This window comes from Typopeltis vanoorti, chromosome 6, assembly GCF_054136105.1.
Source record: "Typopeltis vanoorti isolate ZY-2024b chromosome 6, IOZ_Tvanoo_1.0, whole genome shotgun sequence".
Classification (NCBI taxonomy): Eukaryota; Metazoa; Arthropoda; class Arachnida; order Uropygi; family Thelyphonidae; genus Typopeltis; species Typopeltis vanoorti.
The window spans coordinates 87,802,472-87,816,162 of record NC_143554.1 but is presented as its reverse complement, the minus strand read 5'-3'; the positions used below and the strand labels follow the sequence as shown (position 1 = coordinate 87,816,162).

The window sequence follows — 13,691 nt, the reverse complement described above, 5'->3', positions numbered from 1 at the left end:
GTTTTTGAGGGATAACTACCTCAGACAGTATGTAACAGATGGCACATGAGGATTAAGGCTCTTGGATTTCGTCATCTCATCGGAGGATGTAATTATAAATGAGGTGTCAAATCATCCAATAATTGGTGAAAGTGATGACCATGAGGTGATTACCTGGGTGGTTGCCAGCAGTGCAAGGACTCCTGTGAAAAAAGGGTATATGTGGAACTATAAGGGGGGTGATTATGAAGAGCTCAGGAGACAGCTTGCAGGTGTAGCATGGAATGAGGAGTTAGCTGCAAAAGAGATCAATGCAGCTTGGGGGATTTTCAAAAACTATTTAGTAGATGCAATGTCTAAATGTATACCACGGGTGAGAAGGTTAAATAAGGTAGGTGTGAGATGGATGAATAAAGAGATTAAGCATGCGATACAGAGAAAAAGGGCATTGTGGAGGCAGCATAAGAGAAGTGGAAGTAACCAATTTCATGAGGTCTACAAAGACCAGACAAGGAGTGTGACTTGGTTGGTGAGCGTAACTAAAGATAGGTATGAACAGCAGTTAGCTAATGAAGCCAAAAATAATCCTAGGGAGTTCTTTCGATATGTAGCCAGCAAAAGAAAGAATGATTATGGAAGGATGACATTGATTGGAGGAAATGGTATAAAGACAGCTGTTGCAGAATGTGTGGTGGAGATACTTAATGAGAAGTTCATAAAGATCTTTCAATCTTGTGAATGTGACTTCATGGAGAGATTGAGAGCAGTTGATGATGGGGAGGAGAGACTGACACTGTGAGCAAGAGGTGTTTGGGGAGTTGAGTAAACTAGATATAAATAAGGCTGTGGGACTTGATAATATATCACTGCGTATTCTGAAGGAATGTGGCAGAGAGTTGACACCTCTTTGACATATTTTTTTAATACGAGTCTTGTACTCGGTCAAGTTCGTAAAGAGTGGAAGGAGGGCAAGATTGCGCCACTTCATAAAGGAGGTGATCGAACTCAAGCATCAAACTATAGGCCTATCTCTGTGTCAGGTGTTGGAGAAGCTTGTGAGAACTAGGATCCAGAGTTGGGTTGACAACAATGGTATAATCTTTGATGGACAGCATGGATTTGCTAAAGGGAGGTCATGTTTTAGTAATCTACTTACTTATTACAATAAAGTGACTGCTTCCTTGGACAGAGGAGAAGGATACACAGTAATATACTTGGATTTCGCAAAAGCTTTTGATAGAATACCTCATGATAAGTTGACAGTCAAACTAGAGCAGATGGGGTTGGATATTAGATTAGTGCATTGGATTGGACACTGGGTATCTGATAGGTATCAACAAGTTGTGTATGGGGGTGCGATATCCAGGAAAAGGAAAGTCACTAGTGGAGTGCCTCAGGGGTCTGTTTTAGGGCCATTACTATTTAACTTGTATATTAATGATATTGGCAAAGATTTGGATGGAGATATTCAGTTGTTTGCAGATGATGCAAAGTTGGGACGAACCATAAAGAGTAATGAAGATGTTGTGGCCTTGCAAGAAGACTTGAATAAATTGAGTGATTGGGCAAGCAAATGGGGATGTGAGTTCAATGTTGCAAAATGTAAGGTTTTAAAATTTGGAAAACAAAGATGGGATGCAGAATTTATGCTTGGTGAGAATATATTGTTGGAAGTAGAGGAAATAAGAGATCTGGGGGTGATAGTGGATAAGGATCTAAAATTTAGGGGACACATCGCCAAAATTGTGAAGACAATACAAAGACTTCTGGGAATGATGTGCAGGACACTGACATGTAGAGTAGGTGACAAGTAGGGAGATTCTTGTTCCATTGTATAAGGATTTTATTAGGACACACATGGACTATTATGCCCAGATTTGGTCACCAGGTTTTCAGAAGGATGAAGAGATGTTGAAAAGGGTCCAAAGGCGACTGACTAAGGTAGTTTCTGACCTCTGGAATGTTGAGTATGAGGAAAGATTGAGAAGATGTAATTTGCAGAGTCTAGTGGAGAGAAAGAAGAGGGGAGATATGATAGAGACCTACAGGTTGGTAAGGGGTTGTTATAAGATCAATGGTGGAGAAGTTCTACAGAGAATAGTGGGAGATCAGGGGAGAACCAGAGGTCATCCCTGGAAACTGTATAAAGAGGGTGTGAGTAGGGGAGTGAGAGGCAGGTTTTTTTCGTGCAGTTGTGAATGATTGGAATGCCTTGCCTGAGAGTGTGGTGTCTGCAAGGAGTTTGAGTATGTTTAAGACATGGTATGATGAGATGTGTGTGTGATAAAAGGACCTCCCAGATGAGTCTTTGACTCCATGAGGTCTTGTTTAATAATAATAAGGATATGGAAGTAATTTTGTCTCTTTATAAGGCCTTGATACAACTGCACCTAGACTATGAGCAGATCTGGGAGAGCTTCTTTATTGCCCTGGGTTTGAGAGGAATAAAGAAGCTGTGGAAGGGTTGCAAAGAAGAGTTACAAAGATGATATTGGGATTATGGAATGTAAATTATGAGGACTACAGACACTAGTAGATGACAGAAGAAAGGAGTAATATGATAGAGGTTATGAACCTTTGAAAGTCATAGGATATCAGTTGATAAAATTTTTCATTATATGGAAGGTTCGGAAAAGATAAGGGGCATTCATGGAATTTCAGCTTGTGTGCAGTTAAGAAAAGAATAAGAGCTAGATTTTTCTCTCATAGATCTATGAGTGGAACAGTTTGTCTGTTGAAGTAGTGAGTGCATCTAGTGTGAATGAATTTAAGAGAAAGTATGACAGCTTGTGTGGGTGGTGTATGACCACTCTCAATTAGTCCTCGATTCCTGGAGGTCTAATACTATTAATAATTACTGATAGGTATTATTATCTTTGTTTACAACTATGCTGTTGACAGCATTTTGTTTCTGATAGATTTATAAAGTGTATGTTGCATATAGTGTTTTTCATGGCAGCCAAGACGATGTTGTTCAGGGGGTTGACATAGTGGATTTTGTAAGATGTAGTGTGTGTGTGTGTGTGCTATGTACTCTTTACCTATGGAAAATGAATGGTGGTGTGAAAATGGAGAAAGAGTGTGCTGGGGGTGTTTCATGAGCCCATAAATGCAAGACTTGTTGGAAGTGGGAAAATGAAGCAACAGCTGTTAATGCAGAGAGACATGAAATAGAGAGTGCCAAGAATGGAATTGGAGGAGTAAATGATAATAGAATGTGTAGTTAAGAGAACAGTAAGGCAGCATATGAGAAAAATAGGCCAACTAACTATAAGACAGTGAGCAAGTGTGACTAACAAGGCAAAGAAAGTGAATGGCAGTGAGAAAGTAATTGAGGATATGAAAGCAGAGTTGGTGGATGAGGCAAGTTAAAAAGTAATTGTGGAGGGAAATGAGGAGAATTACAGACATGTATAAAAGAGTGAGGAAGACTGGAATAAAAGATGACAATGTATGAGAGATGATGAATGATTTGAGTGGCTACATATGGGGATTGAATTATTAGAGGTGTGGTTAATGAGAGGGTGCATAAGGTTTGCTTTCCTGTAGATAGAAAGAGTAGAGTGATTGAAGCACTGGATAGGAGGAGTAAGCAAGCAAAACAGTTGTGGTGGTAATAGGCATGAATGACTTGATTGATAACAAGGAGAATGTAAGATTGGATATCAGGAGGATGTTGAGGAGAGTAAAGGATAGTAGTGTAGCAGGAAAGGTAGTCAGTGTGTTGTCCATATGATAGTGATGAATTGAGATGGTTAACGAAAGATTATGAAGGGCATGCTAGCAAAGTTGTGCGAGGAGAAAGGAGATTATTTCTTGAATTTGTGGGGTAAATTTGAGGGAGGGAGGGAGCTGTATGAGAGAGAGAGAGATGGGCTAGATTTAAATGGATTTGGTGAGAGTCATGACTCTCAAACGCTTGTCCTCCTATCCAGTAATTCAATCACTCTACTCTTTCTATCTACAGGAAAGCAAACCTTATGCACTTTCTCATTAACCACACCTCTAATAATTCAATTCCCATATGTAGCCGCTCTCATATCATTCATCACCTTGGCCTGCTATGAGCAGACAGGAAGATGAGTTAACATCTCCCTTGGAGAACATAAAAAATAGATTTGCTACCATTATTATGGCAGGTCAGGAGTAGTAGACCAGGCTTTGGACACCCTTTCACACAGGATTAGATGAAACAAAAACCAATGTGCTATTTAGAAGCTGTTACAGGTCAGAAAGATTATTTTTAGAATCAGCCATGGCTATGAAGAATTCTCCTAACCTGAACAAGTATTGTTGCATTAATTTGGTAAAAATTTGAAAGACTGTTATCTTAAGATCAACTCCTACATAGTTGTACAACATTAGAGGGTGCCAAATTAGGACTTTAGATCTTTTGTCCATTACAATTTAAATTGTTTCACTTATTCACTATCACATGCAAACTATAATATGCTGTTTTGTATTCTGAAGATGATGATTGGAAATCCAGCAAAATATAAGCCAGTTAATAAACATCTTTTTTTATATAAATTAGTTTGTTTGGTATTTGTTAATGCCATTAAAATAAGTTATTAATAATATTTAACACCAAACTTGTCTTCTATTAGATTAAACACTTCAGGCCTTCAATAAGTAGGACAGTGGTCTCACACCAGGCAATAAAAGCCATCTCCCACCTAAACATATTCCCAAACATACATGCTTATGGTGGGATTCAAACTCAAGTGGAAAGCAGATTCTCATCATTCAGCCAACCAGACCAGCATTAAACTTAATTATACTTAATTTTAGAATTAATTCATTTCACAAGATGTTTGTGAAATGAACAAACAATAAATAACTACTTATCCTTCCTCACTATGTATATCATAAGCTACTACTATCTTCAAATGTTTCTTAACCAACTCCCAAATAGCATTGATCTTTCTTTCAAGTTTCTGTCAGATATCTTATTTAGTAATCAGCTTAATTCTGACATTGTGGGATTTATACATAGAACTGCACTATTTTAATAATTAATATATTTGTGCAAATTATTTCCACATGGCTATACACTTGCAGATTTGGATCACTGAATTTTGGAGTGGCAAATGTAGTGGTAGTCAACAAGATGGTTAAAATCATAATTTTCCCTGTAGAATAACAGTTATATGAAAAAATGTCCAGCCTAATTGGATGAAGTTTGACAAGCAGGTATAAGAAGAATAGTAATATGGCTAAAACATTTGTTGCATTTTGGGATAATAAGATTACAAGCTGTGGACCACATTGATGGCACTCTATTCCAGGAAATAGATGAAGCTAGGGATTTAAGGATGGTGGTGGTAGACAGAGTTGAAATTTAGAAAACGTATTGCTAAGGTAGCTCATACAATTACAAAAAGGTAAAAATGATCTTAAGGAAATGGCAGAGAAGTTTTATAAATAACTAAATGAAGACATTGATTATGTGGATTAAAAGGTGGCTGCTGGACAGATATCAGAAAGTAGTATACAGAGGAGCAGAATCCAAGTAAAAGCTGGTGACTAGTGTGCCACAAGGTTAGTACTAGAACCATTAGTTTAATTTGAACATAAATGATATAGGAAATAACCTGAAAGGAAATGTTCAGTTCTTTACTGATGATGCAAAATTAAATAAAGTAATAGTGAATCAAAGTGGAGATCCTGCAGAATGATTTAAATGGTCTGTCAGTATTGGTGAGCAATAATGTGTTTCAGTTTAATATGGAGAAATGTAAAGTTATGCATCTTGGGATAAAAAGATTACAAGCTGTGTACCACATTGATGGAACTGTACTCCAGAAAACAGATGAAGCTAGGGATTTAAGGATGTTGGTGGTGGTAGACAGAGAAGAGTTGAAGTTTAGAGAACATATTACTAAGGTAGCTCATAAGATTACTTGGCTATTGAAGAACACACAACAAGTAGAGATAAGGAAGTTGCCATTCCTCTTTATAAGGCCACGATATGTCCACATCTAAATTACCATGCTCAGGTCTGGTCTTCTGGATTTCTTGGGAACGAAGAAGTGATGGAGAGGATTCAGAGGCAAGCAACCAAGATGGTGAATGGTTTGTGGAACATTCCCTATGAGGATAGAGTGAGGGTGTGTGTATGTGTGCGCGCGTGCTGTAGAAGTTAGTTGATAGGCAAAAAAAAAGAGGGATATGGTATGATAGAAACATTTGAGTTACCTAAAGGGTTTTATAGAATTGATGTAGGAGGAAATGTTTCAGCACTTGGCTAGAGGGGGGGGGGGGTAGAAAAGGAGGTCATCCTTGAAAGTTGATAAAAGTATGGTTATAAGTAGGGGTATGAGGAATAGATTTTTTGCTTGGAGACTTGTGAATGGATAGAATGGGTTGCCAGGCTAGAGTCAGTTATCAATGCTATGTCTGTTAATGGGTTCAAGGAGAGGTGACAGGCTGTGAAGATAGTTTGAGTCTCCCACAATGAGTCTTCGGACTCCATGGAGGTGCCCGTCCACTAATAATAACAAAAAATGACTAGAAATCTGCAGAAGTTGTACAAAAACATTATGAGAAAAGGGTTATGTAAAAAACTTTCTTGGAGCAAATTCACTGAGTGGAAACTGAATAAAATGTCATGAACAAACGGAAATTAAACAGACTCCCTACCTTTATCCACATAATTTTTCCAAACTTCTGAAAATGGTAATACAGCAAATTTATCTTATTAAGATGTTTTGGAATCTTCTGTACTTCTAATATGCAAGCTCTTTGATATATGTCTTTATGATATTCCATTTCTGCATGTTTTGTGGATGGATAAATCAGATCATCATTTGAAGATGTAACTTGATGATGTCTTCTAAACAAAAATGGTTTGTCTTGTTCACCTAAAAAATAGTATTAATATGAATGACTTAATGTGTTTACTTTACCAGCAATAAACATCAAATATGAATATAGTTTAACAAAAATCACCCCATATCTCTGACAACTTATCATCTGTGAAATTCTTGACACTACACACTGGAAATTTATTAAAAATTCTTTTATTAATATCAAATTACACTTGCCAAGAAATTTTATGATGCAAGAATAAATAAAATGTTTGTTGTCTACAAACATTTTATTTATGTCCTTGAACTAATTTGTAGCCATGAAATAAGCATTAAAAAAAAATAAACATTAAGAAAAAGTTGCATTTCATAGACAGCATTCTTGTATAGTGACAATTCTTATAACACATTATTAATATTACAGCTTCCATGGAGTCGGCAGATTCATCGTGGGAGACTCATTCAACTGACAACATATTTATCATACCGAATCTTAAAATCCTTAAAACTCCTTGAATTAACAACACATTCTAGAATGCGTGCCATTCACTGACAATTTTCCATGTAAAAAATCTGCTCCTCATACCCCTCCCCACCACACTTTTACACAACTTCCAGGAATGACCTCTGGTTCTTTCCCTCTCACCATCTACTCATTTTATAATCCCCTCTGGATTAGTCTGATAAAATCCTCTCACTAACTTAAATGTCTCTATCATATCACCTCTCTTCCTCCTATCCACCAAACTCTGCAATCCACATTTCTTCAACCTCCCTCCATAGCCAGCATTCCAAAATCCTGATATTGTCTTAGTCACTCACCTCTGGACCCTTTCCAATGTCTCCACATCACACTGAAAACCAGGTGACCAGATCTGAGCACAATAGTCCAAGTGTGGTCTGACTAGTGCCTTATACAGTGCCCAATCACTTCGATATCCTTACATATTAAGAGTACTTCTTATCATAGCAGCACTACAATGTGCAGCCTTTGCAACACTAGCAATATGCCCTGTAAACTTCAGTCTACTGTCAACCATCACTCCCAAATCTCTAATCTCATCAATTTCCTGCAGTACGGCACCATCGATATAGTACACAGCCTTATATTTCTGCACTCCAAAATGCAACACCTTGCACTTATTGATATTAAAACTACAACCCCCACTCTTTTGTCCAAGTAAAAAGTCTATTCGAATCTTGAAGAGATTTAATATCAGCAGTGCAACTTATAGTTCTTCCCAACTTTGCATCATCAGCAGATAACTGAAGATCCCCAGTTAGTCCACATGATATATCATTTACAAACAAGTTAAACAGCAGGGGGGGGCAAGAACAAAACCCTGAGATGCCACTGGTTACCCTCCTTTTATGAGACACTGCTCCATCATACACAAATTTCTGGTATCATTCAGAGAGCAAATTTCTGATCCACCTAACCAACATACTATTTATTCCCATCCTCTGCAGCTCGTACACCAACTTGTGCAGCCTTTTCAAGGCTAACAATATGCCCTCTCAATTGTCACAACTGAAAGCAGAGTATACATTTAATGGATATATTTTGAAGGAGGTGGAGGAGATGAGAGATCTGGGAGTGATGGTGGACAGAGACTTGAAGTTTAGGGATCACATTCCTAAAATTGTAAGAACAACTCAATGGATTATGATAATAATAATGAGGAGGACACTGCCATGCAAAAGTTGTGGTTCTCCTGTATTAGCCCACATATGAACTATTGTGCACAGATTTCAAGGGAATGAGGATGTATTGGAAGAGTTCCAGAGAAGGTTTACTTCTTTGGAACTCTTCCAATGGATCAAAAGAAAGTGGCATCAGTCCTGATATTATAATTAAAGAAATCATATTTAGCTCTTTGCTTTATACATAATGATGTTGTACTCATAAACACATCTAGTGCAAGTCTCCATGATTCACTGACTAAATTGAATAACAGCTGTAACAAATTGTCATAAAAATCAGCAATAACCAAAACTATGAAAATAAGCAGGAGCATAGAAAATTTCAGCTGCATTCTGAATGGAGATCCTATAGAACAAGTAAAATATTTCAGGTATTTAGGCACAATTTTTGTGAAGATGGCAGATTAAGCTGGAAATAGATAACAGAATAAGCAAAGCTAGTGTAGTGGGTAGCTAGCTGAATAAGTTTATATGGAATAAGAGAGAAATTATCCAAAACACCAAACTAGCAGTATACAAGACAGTGTTGAAACCAATTCTATGTTATTCATCTGAGAGTGGGTTAGAAATAAAGCACTTGATCACCACAGATATGAGGATTCTAAGAAAAATTAAGGGAGTCAACCAATGGCATCAATGGCAGAATCATAATAAAGATGAAGATATTAAAAAGGAACTTGAATGTGTCAGCTCTGCTGACAACACATTAATCTAAGGTGGTATTGGCCACTTAAATAGAATGGTAAAGAAAGGTTAGCAAAATAGGTGTTTGATGCCAAGATGGCAGAAAAGAGATCCAGAGGAAGACCAAGGTCTAGGTGGATTGATTCAGTCAGAAATGCCTGAGAAGCATGGAATGTTAGATATGACAATATTGGAGTGCTCACAAGTAATAGATTGATTTGGAGGAAAATTATTGATATGAACTAATAATAATTTAAATTAATCATGTAGTGCTGTCATTGTAACCTGAACACCTCTTGAGGATACATAGCAGGAAATTGATGATGATCATTATTATTGTACGGGCACCTCTCTGGAGTCTGAAGACTCGTTACAGAAGAAAGATTAGCAAAACAGGTGTTTGATGCCAAGATGGCAGGAAAGAGATCCATGACAAACAAGAAAACTATCCACATAATCTATCATACCTCTCCTTATCAGACAAAATGCTCACAACTGACTCTGGTGACCCATTCCGTTCATTCACAACTTCCCCGGCAAAAAATCTAAATCTAGTCCACACACCCCTACTAACCACACTTTTACTCAGCTTTCAGGGATGACTTCTTGTTCTGCTTATTTAGCCAAATGCTAAAATATTTCTTCAGCATTAATCCTATAAAACTCTTTAAGTAACTTAAATGTTTCTATTATATCCCCTCTTTTTCACCCATGAACCAACTTCTGTAATCCACACACCCTCAATATATCCTCACAGGGTGCATTCCATAGATCACTTTGGTCTCACTCAACTCTGAATTCTCTCCACCATTTCCTCATCCCCAAAAATCCAGGAGATTACACTTGAGCACAGTAATCCAGATGTGGATGTATCAAGGCCTTATAAAGAGGAATAAAAACTTCAATATCTATACTTCTTAGCGCATTCTTCAATAGCTGAGTAATCCTGTGAGCTATCTTGGAAACCTTAGTAATATGCCCTCTAAACTTCAACTCTCTATCTACCACCAATCCCAAATCCCTAGCTTCATCTATTTCTTGAAGTACAGTTTCAATGTGGCACACAGATTTTATATTATACAGTATTTCCATGGAGTCTGGATACTCATCGTGGAAGACCCATAATAATGTTTATTCACACAAAATCTGTCATACCTCTCTCTATAAACTCATTCACTGTCAGAGCACTCAGACTAATTCTGGCAATCCATTCCACTCGTTTACCACTCTCAACGAAAAAAAGTCTAGTCCACACACACACATCGTTACAACCATGCTCTTATACATATTCAATGGATAACCCCTAGTTCTCTATTTGTCATATACTCAAAATTTTACTTTGTGTCAATTTTAAAACCCCTTTAATATCTTAAGTTTCTATCACCTTCCCTCTTTTCTATCAACTAAACTTTGTAACCCACATACCCTCAACCTATCCTCATAGGAAGCATTCCTATGAATAGGAATAGGGAGAAAGTAGTCAAGATGCAGTCAAGTCACAGCCTTATAAAGAGGGATAATAACTTCCCTATCTTTATATGTTAGCATATTTTTCAACATCCAAGTAATCCTTTGAGCTATTTTATCAACTTTTGTTAAACTTCAATTCTCTGTCCATCATTATCCCCCAAGTCCCTAGCTTAATGAACTTCCTATACAATCCAGTGATGTGATATGCGGTATGCAACTGTTTCAACCCAAAGTGCTTAATCTCACATTTTCCAACTTTAAATTGACAATCATTAACCTCTGCTCACAATGACAATTTATTTAAATCATTCTGCAGGATATCTACATTACTTTTATCAACTACTGCCTTCAGGGGCGAATGCTGGTCTTGAAATTCACACTTGCTCTTGTTATCATTCAGGGAGTGAGAGGTGTGATTCAAGTCTGATTAGTGGAATAATGAATTACTGGCCATTTAAAACTATATACAGTATTTAGAAATTTATGTACATTTAATCATACAAATACAACATTTATTTTACAAATGATATTCTATGTTTTTCAATTTAGCTACTTGAATACAAATTCTACACTATGGTTTTTCTTTATTAATTGGTCAATAACATCGTCATAAAAAGTTGGTTGTGACTTAATTATCCCAAGCAACACGCAAACGTGTAAAGGCTGGCTGAGCTCACTGGCTAGAGCTATGTTGACTGCATATGGCCTGTGTTTAAGTAAGAAAGTGAGATGACGTGAAATGACTATGCACGCGCATGAAATCACAGTGCTGCTGCGAGGACCTGGAAGCTCCTACAACCGAGCAAGCCAAGGTAGCTTTGACTAGACGGGCAAGCATCGACTTTCGATATACAACACAAAGCTCAATTATTGCTGCGCAAGCTTAAGACGTCTTTATAAAAGCCTAAATGGAATGCTTATAAATGCATGCATTTATTGACAAATAAATATTACTTCTTTCTCAATTAATGAGCTTGTGCAGCAAATATAGCAAGCATGGAGAATTCGCCCCTGACTGCCTTCCTCCCATTTTATATCATCAGCAAACAACTGCATATCTCCACTTAAATTATTTTTTTATATCACTGATATACAAATTAAAGAGTAGTGGTCCTTGGATAGAACCCTGGTACTCCACTAGTCATCCTCATTCTACTCTACCATATACTACTCTATGGTGCTCCCCCCCCCCATCTATGCTACTCGCTTCATATTCACTCCTGTTTGCTCTAATTTTTGTCATAGTCTCCGTGCGGTATTCTGCCAAATGCCTTTGCAAAGTTCATCAGCATCACGGAGTAGCCATTTCCTTTATCCTCCGTCACCTTAATTATAAAATGTAATAAATGATTAAGACATGACCCACCTCCTTTTTTCATAACTCTATGCATCTACTTTTGGATTTTACTTTTAACCAACCACTCCTGATACATTAATTGGTCTGTAGTTTGCTACTTCTGTCTTGGAGCTACCTTTATGTAATGGAACTACCTTACCCTCTTTTCACTCCCCTGGAACCTTGTCAGAGCTGAGATTTTGATTGAATAACTTCAAAGGTAATGCCAATTCTCTTGCACAGACACATAGTATATGGGCTGACATGCCATCCAGTTCTACTGCTGTATTCACATTGATATTTTTCAATATGCTGAACACATCCTGTTCATCTACTTTAATTTTAACATGCATCTGTCACATCAGCAACTATTGCAAAATCTCCAACTGGATGATATATCTTTGTAAAATGATCGCTCAGCAACTCAATTTTTTTTTTGTCTCTGTCACCATCCTACTATCAGCAGTGATTAAAGTTATCCTACCATAGCCATTTTCCCTCTTACTTGCTACATAATGAAAAAAATTCTTTCAGATTTACTTTGGCCTGATTAGCTAATTTTTTCTCATAACTGATTTGGCCTTTCTTACCATACCAGTCACCTTTCTTACTCTACACATCTCTACTCATTCCCTTAATCCCTACTTTGTTTATCCTACTGACCTTGGGTACACAGTCTGATAATGCTTCTCTCAAACAATCTCTGCCCACTGACAGTATGCACTACCAACATTCTTTCTTTGTAGTGTCTCAAGCCATGGCACAGCTCCAAGATACCTCCTAAAGTCTGCCATAATTACCTACTTCATAGTTCAACATAAATCCTTCCTTGACAGAGAATTCCACATGTTTAGTAACTTCTCAGAACACGACTGCATGGTCACTTTCTCCAATCGGAGGCAAAGTGTCTACCTTGGTTATGAATATATCTCCTAATGCTATTACCAGATCTAGCACTTTCAAATCCCTGATCCCCTGTATAACATGTTGTTTCAGGTAATTATCCCTTAGCAAGTGTAATTCCACTTCCATCTTGTCAAGCTCCCTTTCTTCCTCCAATCTTCATAGTTAAAGTCTCCCATAATAATTGTTCGGTCTGTGCTCACCGTGGTAATCTGCCAATACAATTTGTTATTAGGAAATGATAAATGAATGAATACATCATTTCATATTGAATATTATAAATATTAGTGTTCATAATATTCAATGAATATTAGTGTTACCATAATACAATATAAACTAAAGTAACAAAAGTTACTTGAGCTATGATAATAAATGCAAATGCTAAATGTTATCTTATAAAAAAAATATATGAAAAAGTTCATTAATATGAATAAATATACCTGTTTATTTATTATGAATCATACCGTATGATAGTTTTGGGAACATGAGGTCTTAGCTTAGTAATTTATTCACTTTTTATAATAAAGTGACAGTTGAGTTGGATAAAAGAAATGGCTAACATGATTATTTTGGTACACTGTTCTATCCTGTGGAATACTTTTGCAAAGGCATTCGAAAGGATACCACATGGAACTCTCTCACATAAACTAGAGAAACTGAAGATGGATATGAAGCTGGGAAAATGAATAAGAGGTTATCTCATGGACAATATAAATCCTAGTGTATGGGAAAAGAAGTTGAAAATACAAGAGAAAGTGGACAACTAGTTTTGTATCACTGAGTTCTGTATTTTGGCTGCTGCTGTT

General features: G+C 37.0%; 1 protein-coding gene across 2 annotated transcripts in view; it reads right to left on the bottom strand.

The window, feature by feature from the left end:
* The window catches only part of LOC150105673 (uncharacterized), a 211,184-nt gene that overhangs the window by 138,537 nt on the left and 58,956 nt on the right, over nucleotides 1-13,691 (bottom strand). For both annotated transcript variants that reach the window (XM_090394995.1, XM_090394994.1), the window contains exon 6: nucleotides 6,622-6,842. In XM_090394995.1, the coding sequence (XP_090251121.1) occupies nucleotides 6,622-6,842 (221 nt within the window). The remainder of the gene's footprint in view (nucleotides 1-6,621; nucleotides 6,843-13,691) is intronic.